Consider the following 19294-nt stretch of genomic DNA (forward strand, 5'->3'; position numbering starts at 1 on the left):
GCTGCCCTGGTGGGGGTGTGGATAAGTTGATTCAAGGCACTGGAAATTATGAATTCCAGAAAACATTGAGCAAAAGAGTTGGTACATGAGTAGTTTTCCCAGTTAATGGCAGGGTTGTTGAAATGGCCTATTATTAGGGTGTTGGGTTGCACCCTAATATTTTCCAGTGTATCAAGAAATGAGGAGTGGGAATCCTGGGGCATAGTGGGAGATCTCTAGCAAGTTACAATTTGGATTGCGATCTTGCCCAGAGTTAGTTGCACTTGGATAATTTCGGATGCATTATGCTGAGCAACTAGCCTGGAGGTGTGGACATCCTTAATGAATATGGACACGCCTCCACCTTTAGTGTTTCGGTCCAGGTTAGGTGGCCAAAAGGTGTGGTGTGAATTATAGCCTGTTAATGCAAGGGTGCTCTCTGGAGCTTTGAACCAGGTCTCTGTCACTGCACAGATGTCGATGTTCTCCATTTTAAGGAGTGCCTCGAGTGAATACATTTTGAGGTTTAGACGTCTAGCATTGAGTAGCATTACTCTCAGATTTTGCTTGCTTGTACCTGTTACGGTGGTGAATTTGTCATTTGAACCTTGTCTAAAAAAGGCACTATAGGGGTAGCAAGAGCCTTAGCCAGTATTCGGAATCCCAAGGGCGACTGGTGCAGGCCATCTCTGGCAAAGCAGCGATCATGTCATCCCAGGCAGACAGATACTGGATCCCCTTAAAATGATACCAGAAGTTTAGCCAATTGTTGAAGTCAGTCATTTTGTCCTTGTACTGTGGTATCATTCTGGGTGATGGCAGGATGTTACTCAGGGCTAGGGTTATACCTGCCTGGATTACAAGATCGGAGAGCTCCTCCATGTATCTTTTCATGTAGTCCAGGGAGGTACGTCTCAGGTCATTCACACCAACATGGGCAACGACAGAGTTATATTTGTACTTATTGTGGAGTGACCTGAGTGTGTGCATTATGTGGCAGATCCTAGCACTCGACAGGCAGCTGACAGTAACTTTCTCCTTGTTTAGCCTAGTGAGTGGAACCTCAGTGTGCCTGACTATAGAGTCACCTATGACTAGAGTGTTGGGTACGTTGTTATGCTTTATGGGCTGTGGTTGAGTGGCACACTGAGTTTGTGGACTATGTATAATTTGGGTTGTGTTGGGGGGTGAAGGTTACATGCGTTTCTGCTTTGGAGGTCTCTGTTGCTTGAGTAGATTTTTATTGAGAGCCTCTGCTAATGTAGGTGTGAGTTTTGTGTTATGTGTGTGTTTTGGTGGTGTAGGTTTTGAGGGACTATGTGATGAGTCTGGTGTGGTGCAAGTGTTTACCTTCTCCTCTTGACTGTCTAGCCCAGTCTTGGGTGAAGAGAGCTTTGTTTCCAGTTTGGTTATATATGTGCATCTCTCACAGGTTGTAGGGTTGGGTGGTAGGAGGAGATTGTTGTCTGTGTACATGAGGCAATTGCTGCACTGCCCCAAGATGCCCAGATTCATCAGGTAAACAGGAGAAAACACTGGGAGCTGACCCTTAAACATGCCTGGAGAGGTGCTTATTTATTAAGTACTAAAAACTGTTTTCCTCTAGACAAGTGAGGAAAGTTGAGTGCTGTAGTAATTTCTAGCTTATTTAGTGTTTACAACGAGTTTTGAACATGTGAAACAGATTTGAGTGCTAAAATTAAAAAAAAATGGCTAGTTCTAAGGGAAAATTTGAACAGCAGACTTTATGGTGCCAGGAACAGTTTAACCCTAGGTAAGCGGCAATGCATAAAGTGTATTTTTTTTATATAACAGTAGCAAATGAGCAAACTGATTTAAACAAATTAACCAATAAAAAGCTAAAAACTGAGCCCTGTTCCTGCAGTCTTCGATCAGACAAGTTCTAACTGCACACTCCTGCCACTAGGATCCAGAGGAACCTTCTGCAAAAAAAGATGGTCTGGATTAGTGCTCAAGTTATACAAACAAAGCTGGATTCAGCAGGTCTGAATTTAGTCTATGCTACAGCAAACAAGGTGTACCAATTTCAGAAAGAAACAGTTCATATAAGCAGGCACAATAAGCCTTTAACCAGAAACTCCCAGCTCAGAAGGGCAGAATCTACCCACTCCTCCCACAAGAGTGCAGACCACACATTCTTAATGTAAAATAACTCTGCCGAAACCCAAGTGCTTAAACCAGAACTAATACACTCTTAGAATAACAGACACTAAGCCTTCAGTCAGCAACTCCCAACTTAGAAGGATGTAAGCTACCTGTCCTGCCACAACAGTGCAGACTACAAACCTTCTTAATGTAAAACAACTGGTCTGAGACCCAAATGCTTCAACCAAAGGCTTAGAATAACAGTTACAATTTAATCAGGCTACTAACAAGCAGTAATAAATGCAGCAGAATAAATGCAATAAAGTAGGAAGAAACACAAATACAGTAAAAGAAGATGAATAAAGTGCATTTTTTATATATATAACAATTGAAAACGAGAAAACTGATTTAAACAAATTACTCATTAACCAGTAAAAATCTACTGCCAATCATTAGCGGACCAGAGTTCCACTGTGGTGACCCCTTACGGGGAAAAAGCCGAAGACAAACAACAACAACAACTCAATTAACCAGTAAAAAAGCTCAAAACTGAGCCCTGTTCCAGCAGTCTTCAATCAGACAAGTTCTAACTGCACACTCCTGCCATTAGGGTGCAGGGGAACCTTCTCCAAAAAAGATGGCCTGGATTACTGCTCAAGTTATACAAACAAAGCTAGATTCAGCATGCCTGAATCTAGTCTATGCTACAGCATATAAAAAGAAAGCTAAAAAAGTATGTTTATTTTACGAGGAGGAAGAGAAAACAGAGCATGTTCTTTTTGAAACGGAAAAGAGTTGACACTGAAAAATGTTGTGTGAAGAAACTATCTGAGAATATTAATGACAAACAATATAGATATTAATATTATTATATATGCATTCTAAGAATAAGAAGAAAGAACATGTAAGAATGGTACATAAATTTTATTGTATGTAATATGGGTTATTATAGAACGAAAGAATGAATGAAATTTTGTTTATTAGTAAATGGATTTTGGCAGATATAGTGCAAAAAAATCAGATTATGGTTGTTCAAGGAATAGGAGGGATTATGGAAGAATAACAATGAGGATCTTATAAGAAAAATGATTAACTGTAAAAAAAAATAGAAATATGTGTATATGTACCTGTAAATATGTACATTCTGTGTATCTGTAAACTAAGTGTTTTATATTGTGTCAAATAAAAGACCCCTAAACATTTTTGATAGGTGCCATGGGATCTTTTACATCCACATGAGCTACCATGAAATCAGGCAGATGAGGACTCAGTTTAATTTCTCATCTGAAGGATGACATACTCAGTGCAGCACCTCTTTATGTTACACTGTAGTATCAGTAATCCATAAACTAATGTGGGAAAAGAACCTACAACCTTCTGCACCAAAGGTGATTATGCTACCTATTGCACCACTGACACTATTTGATCTTACACACCTATTTACCAAAAGAAAGATAATTTTTCTCACTCATTTGGCTCAAGACACCTCAGTCCTTGTGGTGTCAATGGACAAATGATTACAAGCCATTGACATTTTGGAGCAACAGCATACTACTCTACTCTACTGCAGACCAGCATCCATAAACATGCCATTTACTTACCTTACCAGTTCAATGGCTACTTTAAGTGGCCATACATGCTATTACATTATGCCAATACAAATTAAAACCTGTATTTCCTAGGTGATCCTAGTCCTTAAAGTATATGGCTATCAGACTTGCAAGTTATGTTTATAGGACATCAAACCCAGTTAACATCTTAGCCACTGGCTCTCTATGTAATTAAACAATGCAATTAATTTAAATTAGAATAGCTTGATAACAATATTCCACTGGAATATACATAACAAATAAACTAATTGCATAAGATATTAACACACTCTAAAACATTTAGGGCACAGTTACTTTTACCCACACAAAAAAACATCTTCTGGTGACTAAGCTTAACAGTCCACATTTGGAAAGCTTTATTAGAGCAAGGCTGCAGTAATCCTTTTCACTGCTTGCCAGCACACATTCTTTCCTGACTATAATGCATCGTTGTACTTTTTTTTAATTTGCTTACTAAATTCTCAAGGCATTTTTGTCAGGTAAGTGGATTTTGCTGCCACAGACCTAATACATACCAAAACATGATAAGGTATGACATTTATAAAGGTAAATAGGTTTCAGACTGCACATATTAACCACTGGTCACTTAGCATCAAGTGTTTGGCTACTCACTTTGATTTTGACCCACCTCATCTCTACCTTGCTCTATGCCTCCCCTATCTATACCAAAATATGTAGAAGTAATCTGAGTAAACTTACATCCTCCTACAACAATATTGCCAGATTTGCAGCTGGGTCCTCCTATAGAACTCATCACTGTATCAATCTGAATCAGTTAGGATGGTTAGAGCTGCCAATTTTAATACTTTTCAATCAATTAATAGTAGCCCATAAGATCCTGTATTTACCTCAAAATACACCCATACTTACATCCCTAGTCATCCCCTATAATAACCTCAAGACCTTATGCTCAGCTAATAACCTACTTGTACAAATATCAAAATCCAACAACTTAGCTGGTGACACCTTGTTCTCCAATACAGTAGGTAAAGCCTGGAACATCCTCCCAAGCCAACTAACCTCAATATCCTCTGTCAGCTTATTTAAAAGCAAGCTTAAACCCTACCTCAAATCACACTGGCTATGCCTCTGTGTTAACCCAGACTAAGTACCTAACTATTAACTAGACTCCCACAATTCCTAGCCTCCCATGATCATGATCTCGTGTTGTCTCACTAATTTTTAGTGAGCTTAACCTTCCTTAGGATTTTTTCTCATGTAAATAAGTATATACTGTGGAATGATCAAACACCTTCATATGGTATCACAACCTATGTGTTAAATAACACTAGAAATCCATCCTTGTTTGCTGTTCTTCTATACTCTATCTATTGATCTCTAGTGTTTTTTCTTTCTTAGGTTTTTGTGAGACCTTAGTATCTCTTATCATAAATTACTAGGTGTATCTAATTTTGTAATATGTTATAAAGATTTGTACTACACCATTTCTAATACAAATGTATTAGTCTTATTCATCTATTCTTAGATAAATTTTTCCTTTTTCCTACTGAAATATAAAATATATAATCTTAGGCTTGTACTATAATTGTTAAAACTTACGTACCAAATTATACTGTTATTGTCTTTGTCTTGACCTTTTATGTTGTTGTAATTTGTGGAGCTTTTCTCCCCGGGCCTCCACTGAAAATGGACATATATCCAGCTGGACTAGCCCAGTCAACAAATGTGAAATAAAATAAATAAAAAATAAATTTTTATGTACTGCACTTTATGCAACAGATAGGGGCATTATGTAACAGATAGGGGCATTCAGAAAAGTCAGCCCCATGATGCTAATAGTGCATTAGTTGCAAATGTATTAAGTGTTTCTCTTACTAACCCATGCAACACAACTGCACATGCATCTACAGATACACATGCATTCTGACACACATACACAGTAACACAGACATCCGCTCAGTCAAACACACACCAGAGTAGACCTACACAAATAAATAACTAACAAATAACACTTAACTTTCTTGGGTGGCATAAGCCAGGGAACCTTGTTGGCTAGGCTTACTTAGGTCCTTGGGCTGATAGCCTAGTACCTACCTATGAACCTATGAATACACAGAGACTCTCAGAATTTACCTGCTGTAGTGATAATACATTCATTGCTGCCATGGGCAGGAATGGGTGTTCACCATAAAACTACAATGTTCAGTCCTGACAGCTCTGCTTCAAAGCATCTCAGTACACCTTGTATTTGAATTGCTCTACCATGCTACTTCTTTCCTGGTATATGGTTCCAAGCCAGAGCATGTCTAATTTACCATGAAATTAGTAACTGCAAGAGGTCAAGTAATCTGTTACTTTGGCCTTTAAACCTAGTTTTGATGACTGGATGGGTAGTCACAAATTTACACCTGGGATGTATGGCCCTGCTTAATTTGGGAAATGGCCACTGTTAATTACACATAAAGGTGCAGCTAAGAACTTTGAAGCATGTCTGTTTAAAGGTGTATATGGGGCTAGGCCTTTCATGGTCCTTGTGATCAATTACCTACTATTGTTGCTACATTCCTGCATTAACCACAGTCCTGGATTCCCCCATTTGCATGCAGGGTTATCCAGCAAGATTGCTGTATGTCTTAGGGTTTCATACTATGATATGATGTCTAACAATCCTATATTCCAATATCTGATTTCACAGTTTATATATTTCAATATTTAAGCTGTGTCCATCCTGTTGAACCAATGGTTTATTTAATGGGAGAAAGGCTCCACAATAGAAGTGTAGAGACAGTTTACAGCATTACAGATTAATTTCCACACTTTTGATGTTCTAAGACAAACATTAACTGGCACAGTAAATATTTTTTGAAAATGATTTCACTACATGTTGTAGCTACTGTGAAGTATCACCTTTTGTGACATAACTACACAACAACAGAGGCATAGATCATAAGGTATATCACACAGATGGCATCATAATTCTGCAAATCTGGTGATACTGTGAGGAAAGTTTCCAAACAGTAAAAAATACTCATGTTACACTAAAAGATAACTAATAGAAAAGGGAAGAGAGTCAGAGTAAATGAATGAGCACTTGAAGAGGACAATGGACATTGTTGTTGCTATTTAAAAAGTAACAGCGTCTTTCCAGTGCCAGGGACCATGAAAATGTCACATCACACTAACAGATTCAAAAATTGTCAATAGCCTAGAACAATCTACGGATCTATTAATCTATTAGCATGATGTGACATTTTGATGGTCCCTGGCACTGGTAGATTTAGGCATCCCCAATGGCATTTTGAAAGGGAATGGCATTTGGTAAAGGCTGGATAGTGTGGTGAGTAGACAGAGATATTTTATTACACAAACAATACCTGCAGTTTAGACAGGATGTTTTCTTTAGCTCAGGGGCACACTCCTGGTGAGGGCACACACATAACATAAGCGATTACTGGGATACTGGCAAAGGAAGGAATGGGCAGCCATCGGTATCACTTGAAACAGGGCCTGGACTTGATTGAGTGGAGGATGGGAAAATGCAGTCGATGGATGGGGAAAGATGCATTTTTATTAATCATTAAAAACACAATTGCTGTAACAACCTAATTATATATCTGCATTCAGACATTTCAGTAGCCCTGCCCAAACACATTTGTGTATGTGTATTGTACACTCACATACACACACATATTTATATATATATATATATATATATATATATATATATATATATATATATACACACACACACACACACATATGCACAGATCCAATTTGGTTTATCACAATTATGTTTCATTCAACTTCAAATAACTGAGACAACTATGCCGAAACACCACTATTCCGAAACTTTACTTTGCTGAAGTTCATTAAAGCAAAATACTTAACATGAGGCTGGTAATGCGGGCAGTACAAGTGCACAGTGCTTATGTACCTTCTGGTACACCGTACCAATTCTGTGGCATGGCAGATATGACGGTTATTATTTCCACAGTGCTCGTAACTTGTAAATGGAGATCACAGTACAATAAGAAATTGGGAAATCTACCCTTATTGTCACTGTAGTGCGATCTTGGAGTAAGTATATATAATTTGCAGGGGGTATGGGGAGTGCAGCCTCCCACATGGAGGGTGCTGGGGGGGGCTTGCCCCCTTGCAAAAATATCAGAGAATGTGTGTTTTTGTGTATTTATTTTTATATAGTTGTTCTTTCAGTGTTTTGTAGTTTGGCAAAGTAAAGTTTCGAAATAGTCATGTTTTGTCATAGTTGTCTCGGTTATTTGCAGTTTGATGAAATGCCTTCTTCTTTTTCTTTCAACTGTTTCCATTAGGGGTTGCCACAGCAGAGCATCTGTTTCCATTTCTTGCTGTCCTCTGCATATTGCTCTGTCACACCAACCACCTGCATGTCCTCTCTCACCACATCCATAAACCTTATCTTAGGCCTTCCTCTTTTCCTCTTACCTGGCAGCTCCATCCTTAGCATCCTTTTCCCAATATACCCAGCATCCCTCCTCAGAACATGTCCAAACCAATGCAATCTCACCTCTCTGGCTTTGTCTCCAAACTGTCCAACCTGAGCTGACCCTCTAATATACTGATTCCTAATCCTGTCCATCCTCGTCACACCCAGTGCAAATCTTAACATCTTTAACTCTGCTACCTCCAGCTCTGATGCCTGCCTTTTTGACAATGCAACAGTCTCCAACCCATATAACATAGCTGGTCTCACTACCCTCTTGTAGACCTTCCCTTTCACTCTTACTGGTACTCGTCTGTCACAAATCACTCCTGACACTCTTCGCCACCCACTCCATCCTGCCTGTATTCTGTTTTTCACCTCTCTTCCACATTCACCATTACTCTGAAGTATTGATCCCAAGTATTTCAACTCATCCACCTTCGCCACCTCTACTCCTTGCATCCTCACCATTCCTCTATCCTCCCTCTCATTCACACACATATATTCTGTCTTAATCCTGCTGACCTTCATTCCTCTTCTCTCTAGAGCATATGTCCATCTCTCCAGGGTCTCAACCATCTGTTCCCTACTCTCACAGATCACAATGTCACCTGCAAACATCATAGTCCACGGGGAGTCCTGTCTGATCTCGTCTGTCAACCTGTCCATCACCATTACAAATAAGAAAGGGCTCAGAGCTGATCCTTGATGTAATCCCACCTCCACCTTAAATGCATCCGTCACTCCCACCACAGACCTCACCGCTGTCACACTACCTTTGTACATATCCTGTACCACTCTTACATACTTCTCTGACACTCCCGACTTCCTCATACAGTACCACAACTCCTCTCTAGGCACCCTATCATATGCTTTCTCTAAGTCTACAGAAACACAATGCAACTACTCCTGACCTTCTCTGTACTTCTCCATCACCACTCTCAGAGCAAACACTGCATCTTTAGTGCTCCTTCCCGGCATGAAACCATACTGCTGATCACTAATCATCATGTCCCTTCTTAACCTAGCTTCCACTACTCTTTCCCATAACTTCATGCTGTGACTGATCAATTTAATCCCTCTGTAGTTACTACAGCTCTGCACATCACCCTTATTCTTAAAAATTGGTACCAAAACACTTTTCCTCCATTCCTCAGGCATCCTCTCACTTTCCAAAATGTAATTAAACAATTTGGTTAAAAACTCTACTGTCATTTCACCTAAACACCTCCATGCTTCCACAGGTATGTCATCTGGACCAACAGCCTTTCCATTCTTCATCCTCTTCATAGCTCTCCTTACTTCCTTCTTGCTAATCCATTGCAATTCCTGATTCACTATCCCCACACCATCCAACCTCTCTCTCTCTCTCATTCTCTTCATTCATCTGCCCCTCAAAGTACTCCTTCCATCTGCTCAACACACTCTCCTTACATGTGAGTATGTTTCCCTCATTATCCTTTATCATCGATGAAATGTAATTTCCATAAACCAAATGGGATCCATACACACACACACACACACATATATATATACTTATTTATATATATATTTATATAATTTATATATATATATATATATATATATATTTATATATATATATATATATATATATATATATATATATATATATATATATATATATATATATATATATAGCTACACACACACACACACACACACACACACACACACACACACACACACACACACCCCCCTACACACAAGTACATGCACTGATACGTACAGGCAGACTGCATCAACCACCTCCTCCTACATTTCTGCCCCTCCTGTACATTTTTCCTATTACAATTTCACACATATAGGCAAGTACTAGGCTAGCAGTCTTTGCTGGTCATTTTAAGCCTAGCCAGTTTCCCTTTTTGTGCTCGAATTAACGTATCCCATTTGGTTATAGATTTTGCCTGCCCATCCCATGGTCAATAATCATATACTACCCCTAATGAGAATAACTGGGATAATGTCATAGATACTTTACCCAACTCTCCATTATCCTTCAGCCTCCAACCCATACCCACCGCCTTCATTCGATCCCTATTAAAAAAACTAAAACCAACTACTCTTTCAGCTGATCTCCTTCCAGCTGAATATCTGCAAATTGCTGCAGATGTCATAGCCTACTCCATTTCAATCTTAATCAACAGAACCATTACTGAGTCCACAATCCCAGCAATATGTAAAATATCTTACGTCATACCTCTTCATAAAGGAGGAACATCCACTGAACTCTCTAACTATAGACCAATAGCCATACTATCACCACTTGCCAAAATAATGGAAAAGTGTGTGCATAACCAACTCATGACCTATCTCATCCAAAACAAGCTACTAACTGACTCTCAACATGGATTTAGACCCCATCATAGCACGACTACTTCCCTTCTCTCTTTTACTGAGAAAATTAACCATAATCGGAATAACAAAAACATTTCCGTGGCTCTCTTTCTAGATATGTCGAAAGCCTTCGACATGGTAAACCACCAGCTACTTCTCAAAACCTTAGAAACACTATATCTAGACACCCAAGTCTTAAACTGGTTTCAGGCCTACCTTGATGGCAGACAACAGGCAGTAATGTGGCAGAACAAGCTCTCCTGCCTACTACCGAACAGCATAGGTGTACCTCAAGGGTCCATATTAGGACCTCTTCTCTTCTCAATATTCATAAATGACCTCCACTCAGCTATCCCCGAAGCCACCTGCATCCAATATGCAGATGACTCTACTCTCATCTGTACTAATCCCATCCTTGATAACCTTCAAACTACTACCCAACTCAGCTTTACCATAGTTGAAAATTGGCTAATTGACCGTCAACTCATCCTAAACCCAAAAAAAACCCAACTCCTTCTCTTTCACCCAACCAACATAACACCTTTGACACAATTCACTATTCAATCCAATAATGGCACCACTATCACTCCTGTTACCAACGCTAAACTATTAGGAGTAAACATTGACAATAAACTGCGATTTGACACCCACATCAACCAAACTATTAAAAGGTAAACAAAAACTATGGTCCTTATATAGGCTAAAACCTTCCTAACTCCGGCCGCCAGACTAGCTACTGCCCGCTCCCACCTCCTATCCACCCTACTATACGCCTCCCCCATCCTTACTAACCTTAACAAATCGGACCTCAATCGTCTCTCCGCTTGTTATAACCACATTGCTAGATTTATCACCGTGCTACCCTATAGAACACACCATTGTATTAACCTGAAAAAACTTGACTGGCTAGAACTCCCTAATCTTCTTCTGGAATACCAACTCATAGAAGCCTTTAAAATACTGAAACATCCAGAGAACACCCCTGCACTAAAAAACATACTAATCCCTTACTCCAACCTATGTTCACTTCGCTCATCTAACAAAATCCTAATACAAACTCGCAAGTCCCATAACCTAGGTGGGGACACACTATATTCCAATATTATTGGCAAGGTGTGGAATTCTCTTCCCAATAAGCTCACGACTTTACCATCACTAGCTCAATTCAAAAAAGAACTAAAAATCCACTATAAATCACAATGGCTTTGTCCCTGTACTAACCCAGACTAACATTCCAAGGTGAAATCCTATACATAAGTGGGCAATTATTGTCTTACTCAACCAAGTGTGAATTAACCTGAATATAATGTACTGTAACTAACTGTAGTTTCTATTGTAATAATTTTCTCTCTCCTTAAACTATGTATATTGTCTTTATATCTTTATATCTTTGTATCAATATATCATTGTTAACCCTGTTGGAGCTTTTCTCCCCGGGACTCCGCTGAAAATGGACATGTATCCAGTCGGACTATCCCGGTCAACAAATGTAAAATAAAATAAATAAATACTTTGAGAGGGACCCATGCATACGCTAAAGCATTCCGGAACTGCCTCTGTACATTAGTAGTACAAGGGGCAGTCCTGGGATAAATTTTTGTTTCCCATCTATAGATCCAAGTAGAGCTTGAATATGGACAGGGATGAACTTTGTTTTATGTGGATGAGGAGTTTTTCCAGACCAGCGGTATCCTCTTAAAGATATACCTGTCCCTCCAAACCATTCTTTTGAAGTTGCAGAAGAGGTTTAGATCCCTAGACCAAGTATTTCTGATGTCATTTAATTTGATGATATGTAGTAAATACATCAGTATTGGGCTGGAGGTCGCTTTGTATGCCAGACACAGGTCACCTCCAAGCAGTCAGCAGGATAGCAAGTATAGAGAGAGGACTTTGAGTCAGTTCATGTAGGACATGTTGATTAGGCCATGTATCCTTTTAGTAAGGTATCTCTGTGGGCATTCCAGTTTTTGCATGTGCCTGGACAGAATTATGTGAAAGCGGGCATTATACTCAATAAGTGGTCAAATAATGGCTAAGTGAATGGGGGCAATGACATCCCTAGATTCAGACACAATCTCTTTGTTTATAACCTGTGCAATGTAAAAGGACTTTCTTATGACAATGGTCAAAAGTAAGGTCATTGTCCACATAAGTTCCCAAATACCGAACAATTGGGACAGCTCTTAGGGGCATATTGTCAACATGGTAGTTCTGTGGGGTAGATGATTTCCCAAAAGATATAATTAATACATTTTTTGGCATTTAGTTTCAGTCCATGAGTTTGGCAGCAGATGTTTATTTAGGGCAAACCTTCCTGCAGGACAACCAAGTCATTTGAGGATTCAATAACTGCTCTTAGCTTGCAGTCATCCGCAAACATCTCAGAAAGAGCCCTCAGAACCCAGCACAGTAGATGCCAAATAGGAGAGCTCCCAGAACAGAACTCTGGGGGACTTCACTGGGACTGGTCTTTTTGTGGAAGCAACATCCCCTATTTTTATTTCCTACGTCCTATCTGTGAGCCAGCTGGCAATCGAGTTGGTGACACAGGTGTTTATTACCAGTTTATTTAGCTTTTCTACTACGCTTGAGTGGGGAATTGTGTCATAATCTTTGGCAAGGTTGAAGTACGCAGTATGTACTGTTTTGCCTTCATCTGTTGCTTTGCAGAGTTTTTCAAAAAAGTTCACCAGGTTATGTAAGAATGACCTGCCCTTGACAAAGTTAACTGAGATGGGTCCAGTGTTTGGAGGTTCCCTATGTCCTTTTTGATTAGTTCCATGACAGGTATTTCCAATGATCTGTATATAAGGGTGGTCAGACCTAGAGGTCTGTAATTGCCTGGGCCTGTGGAAAGTCCTCCCCTAAGCAGGGGAATGACTGTAACTGTTCTCTATTCACTGGGTACAAAACCTATGTGGAGGATGAGACTGAACAGTGTTGTTTGGGGTGTGGCTGAGACTGAACAGTGTTGTTAGGGGTGTGGCTGAGACTGAACAGTGTTGTTAGGGGTGTGGCTAAATTGTGGTTCATACTATTTAAGGTGCATACAGGCATATTGTCAGAACCCACTGATGGAATATTTTTAGCTTTCGATAGCACTTTAAGGACTTGGTCTTGTGTGACAGCTGGTAGCAAGCCATTTTCATGTACATCTTGAGGGACAAATGGAGGCACATTCACACTTGAATTCTTGAATACAAACGAAACTGGGCAAAATGTGAAATATATCATCTTTCAATCTTGACCATGTGAAACATTTGTTTCTAGTAAGGCTGTGAAAACTAAATTTATGAATTGACAAAAATATGAATAAATAATCTGAAAATTAAATCTACAGATCTAGTCTACCTACAAAGTCTGAGGTAATTTTCCAAAAATGCGTTGTGACACCTTTGAGTATTTTACATATCTTTCTTTATGTGACCTGAACAGAGGATAATATTAAATCTAAATAAAAATGATGAAAGATATTTTAAAGTTATTAAAATTACTCATGAGTGCCATAAAATAGTGTCAAGTTTAACAAAGACTTTTAAAATACACATCTCAAAGACTGGAATTTCTAAGACTGTGGAAGATGTACATGTATTTTTTTTTCAAAGGGTATGGCAACACAGCACCCAAGACATTGAAATTATGTAAATTATCTCCTTTAGTTTTTTTTTTTTTGTGAAAGTGTTGTGAACATTCGTTCATTCTTCTTTCATATCAGCGTGTGTAGCTTTTTGCCATGTCATTTTTTTTATAAACCATAACTCAAACATCAGAAATCGTCATCAAAAATTTGCTAAGGATACAGCTTGAATGAACAGTAGTACAATTACTGAAATGGAAAAAAAACATTTTATGGGGTAGCACAGTAGTGCAGTAATTGAGCTACTTTCTCCAGTTTGTTTCTTGACTAGACTGCCTTTTATACAGAGGCCTGCATGCCCTCTTTGTGTCCTTGTGCAGTTTTGCTGTGTCCTCAGTTCCTTTCTAGATCCCAGAGATGTGGCTTCAGTGAAGCAGTGGTCCTGCTTCCAAGGTTGCATGTTGTGCATGTCTGGCTCTTCCACAACCTTTACTGAATTAAACAGGTAATCACATAATACATTAATAAAGGAATTTTACAGTGGAAACGAAGGTTAAAGCTGAAGCAAATGTTCACACTTGTGCACTATTAACATTTCTATATGTGCATTTTTAAAAGCTACACCTGATGCACCTGGTACTGTAGACCAGCAAAAAGGGGAAAAAAAGCTGACCAGTGTTTGTGTACTCACTGAACTATCTGGTTAAGAGATTAGGCTCAACATGGTTGGGGTAAGAAATACAGCTCTTCTCTCTGAGACACTGCCATAATAGTTTTTTGCAAGACAGAATATGCCTATAGGGTCTGTTTAAAGAATGAAGATCTGCATAGAATCAGGACACCTCAAAAAATCCACTCTGGTAGCCTTGGCAAAGAAATGGTTATATGTGTTTGTGGTTAATACATCTGATGAAATGTGCTTTTTGCAAAAGCAGATCAGTTTGCACTTTGGGAATTCAGTGTACCCCCCCCCAACACCATCACAGTAGCTACAGATACCTTATAGTACATGTGCTGGTGTCTGTTTCACTGCAAGCTTGAGATACTTGGGTGTAGCTCTAGAGCAGGGAGCTTTAGCATTCTTGCCACTCTGCTGAGGTACGTGGCATAATGGTATTAAATACCGTGTCAGGGATATACACATAAGAGTAAATAGATAAATAAACTATCTTAAATTGTTTGTATTCACTGAAATTTATAACGGTCTTTTTCTAGAAAAATTTACAATGCGTCCCTTTCAATACCGACAACTGGACTACAAACAAGCACCAAGAATTCTTGCAATACTGAAGCCTCACATCGTACCAAATGGATTCAACTGCTACATGACTTGTGCTGTGCATGGTGAACCACAGCCCAAAATTACCTGGTATAAGAATGGCCAAGAGCTGTCTCAAAATACCAACATCTGGAGCTCTAATATCCGAGGGGTCTGCTCACTTGTGATACCATGTGCCACTGGAAAGGATAGTGGAGACTACACAATGATAGCCAAGAACTCCGTAGGGAAAGGCGTCACTGAATCCTGTCTGATGGTGAGAGGTGAGACATCTTTCAATTATTTTCATTACTCTGGTTTTAGATCCACAGCAAAATTTGTCTTTGAATAACCTAAACAGGGAAAGAAATCAGGGATTTTGTTTCTTTTGATTTTTTTATTTAGTCACTGCATGCTATTTGATAACTGGCTATTTACAGATAAAAGTGTGAATTGTATAGCAGATTAAATACAGTAAATCCAATCACACACACACACACACACACACACACACACACACACACACACACACACACACACACACACACACACACACACACACACACACACACACACACACACACACACACACACACACACACACACTACAAGCAACTAAAGAAAACCCAAAATATTAATAAAAATTGTTAATATAAACTAATGTAATAGTAAATAAATATGTATGTCCCTTTCACTTCAATGGATGGAAAACTGTGTGATTACCAAACCTACAAAAAACTAAAGAACACATCATCTTATTAAAAAAACTGTCACTTAAACAAGGAATACAAGTCACACAATTAACATCAGTAAAAGTAAATCACAAAATGATAATTTCAGCATGCAACCAGCCCACTTACTCAGTTAACGAATGTCATATATAAATAAATAAAACCACCAAGACCACAGCAACAAACAAATACCAGTACCTACACATCAATGCAACATCTAAACAAAACAGCTATACACAAGCCAAAGGAATAAGAAAGAACCCTACCACTGGCATTAAGTGTTACAGACCAAAAAGGACTGTTTCTATGATGCAAGAAAATGCAATTCCAAGGCATGCTATCTGCAGTGAGGAAAGACTTAATTATCAGCTAATTTGCATTCCTGTGAATTGTCTAACTACAGTGAGTGCATGTCAGAACTTTCCTGTGGCATCCAACATTTGTGCCCATGCATCGCATTAGCACAAGCACCCCTCCCCACACACACACACACACACACACACACACACACACACACACACACACACACACACACACACACACACCTCTTACCTGTCCCTGAGTTGACAGAGACCCCTATGTCTCTTCTTATTTTTGTCCCTGCCCTCGTGAACCGTGGATCCTTTCAGTCAGTCAGTAATACCTAACATTAGAGTACTGACTGTCAAGTACATTATGATGTCAGACCTGTTACTCTATTAACTTTTTAAGTAAGTCCAAGTATATTTTAAAAATTCCCCCTGGTGTCATCTAATGTTCCTCCCAGCTTTGTCTAGAAGCCTCCCTCGAGATGGCCCCATCTTCATCCCTCTCAATCACTGAATAATGCCAGACATTAGAGTTTCATACTTATTATTATGCAAACAAATATCTTGCTGCACTAACTTATTAGTTAGCATAGAGGGCTAAGGCTTGTGCTTTCAGAAAGCTTTTTCTCCTGTTTTACTCTATTTATTTTTTTCAGTGACTTTGGAATGTACAAGGACTATCCCTGGTGTCTAGTGGTGGTGCAGAGAGCTACCTTACCTAAACATCTGTGTGAGAGTGCCAAGGATACAGGGGTTGAATTTTTGTAAATGCCTTTTAGGCAATATATAAAGAGTTATCCCCTGGTGTCTAGGGTAATATTTTTGTTTAGTTGTCAGAAGGTCATTGCAAAACAGACTCCAAGTCCAATATTAAAGATTTATTAATGCAAGAACAACCGGAAAAATCCAGTCCTCATCACATTCCACGGTCTATCCTCTCTCTTTCCACCCTCCTCTACTCCCACCTAGTGGCAGAAGTCCAGAACACAACAATTATATATTTGTAAGTGCCTTTAAAGAGATGTAAAGTGTATGCCAGGTGTCTAGTGGATTTGTTTGGTAGTGTAAGGGAGTGCAGAGGTATAACAGCAACTCCCCACACCCACACAAATTCACACATTTATGCATACACTACACACACACACACACACACACACACACACACACACACACACACACACACACACACACACACAGATGCACAGGCACTCTGCCCCCCACTCAATCACACTCGCAGACACATTCACCTAGACACACATACACACCCCCCCACCTAGCTATCCCCTAACTTCTCTGCTGCGACATTCTACACAGACACACACAAACAACTCACATTCACCTTACACTTCTCATACCTCTACATGTACTCACACATGCAGCCGTATACGTACAGACATGCATACACCCACTAACACTACCTATCTGTTAAACTCCCAGCATTTAACTCTACCATAATTGAGCGAGCATGAGCTTTTGTCTGTGTTCATTACCATGGATAGCTGCGAAAATACCTTGCAGCAGGCATTTCCAGGGCGCAAGCATGTGGATAATTAGCATAGGCCACTCCCCTGGAATGCTTCCTTAGAATTTATGGTAGGCTGAAGGCACAGCCCACTATGGAGCTGCACTGTGGTAGGACTGCCCCTGAATCTGAAATGGTTACACCGAGGTGTACATCAGGCTTACACCTCACGTCAACCTTTCTAAATTCGGCCCAATATTTCACCACAAAATAGTCACATAATACTAGTAAGCATACATTCTCTACAAATATACAAAACTCTGCAATAAACAACAAAATATACGACAAAGGAAAGAACCAAGAAACAAAACAGTAAAATATATTTAAAATACAAAACTGCAAAAGTGCTACAGAAATCAAAATAAAACAAAGCAAAAAAAAAATAATAACAAAAAAAAATTGTTAGACTTAACTGACATAAAAGAAAAATTACATTAAGTAATGGCTTTCTATTGAAACTCTGAGAACTCAATTCTGATCCTCAAAATACTGACAGTGAATGTGAAAAGCGATGAATGCATAGAAAGTCTGAGAGTGCACTATCTCAGAGTAGACTCTGTACTCCAAGGAACAGTAATCTTAGAGTCAATAGTTAAGAATGTGGAAGGTAGAATCTCCCGTATTAGAAAAAAATATCCCCTAAAATAACACATCGGTGCATTTATAATGACCACCACAGTTTGCTAAATAATCACAGCACTCAGTATATAATATTCATAACTGACTAGTAACAATTATGACAAAGGGCATAAAACAAGAAACAAAAAATATATCAACCTAAAAAACAATTGTAGAAAGAACCGGGAAAGAATACTGACAGAAACAGTAAAATAATCCATTATTTAAAAAAAATAATAACAAGACATCACAAAAAGCCTAGAAAAAATGACAGATGAAAGGAAACACACCATGGTGACCTTTGAAACATGTTGAAGAAAATAAAACAAAAAAGGCAGTCGAGCTGTAAAAAGGGTATTATAAGCAAATCAATGCTTATAGATAAATAAAACACTGAAATAATAGTTCACAAATGCACCATTATTTACTTTTAAGAACTAACTTAAAAGAAAAGACCAAAAATACATTAAAGTGAACAATGACAGAACTCCCTAAAGTGTTCTGTAAGTCAGTAATGTATATAAAGCATGTTCCACAAGCAAAAATAGCAACATATCCCCTAAGTCAATCAAAACCAACACAATGCAGCATGTCCATCTAAAACACAAAATGCACAAAGCATGACACTTACACATAAACTGGGATTCGCATAAACTGCTACAAACAAAAGGGGCAGTTTATGTGAATGAGGGAAATGTGATTCCGAGGCATGGTTAACCATTCTGAGGAAAGACCTCATTACTGGCTACTTTGCATGTCTTTAAATCATGTGGTGTTACCACTGATGCTAATCATTACTTTTCT

General features: G+C 38.9%; 1 protein-coding gene across 2 annotated transcripts in view; it reads left to right on the forward strand.

The window, feature by feature from the left end:
• The window catches only part of IGFN1 (immunoglobulin like and fibronectin type III domain containing 1), an 877552-nt gene that overhangs the window by 726856 nt on the left and 131402 nt on the right, over window positions 1-19294 (forward strand). For both annotated transcript variants that reach the window (XM_044076544.1, XM_044076545.1), the window contains exon 23: window positions 15269-15595. In XM_044076544.1, the coding sequence (XP_043932479.1) occupies window positions 15269-15595 (327 nt within the window). The remainder of the gene's footprint in view (window positions 1-15268; window positions 15596-19294) is intronic.

The sequence above is a fragment of the Protopterus annectens genome, chromosome 7.part0 (assembly GCF_019279795.1).
Source record: "Protopterus annectens isolate FY-2018-M chromosome 7.part0, PAN1.0, whole genome shotgun sequence".
Taxonomy (NCBI): Eukaryota; Metazoa; Chordata; order Ceratodontiformes; family Protopteridae; genus Protopterus; species Protopterus annectens.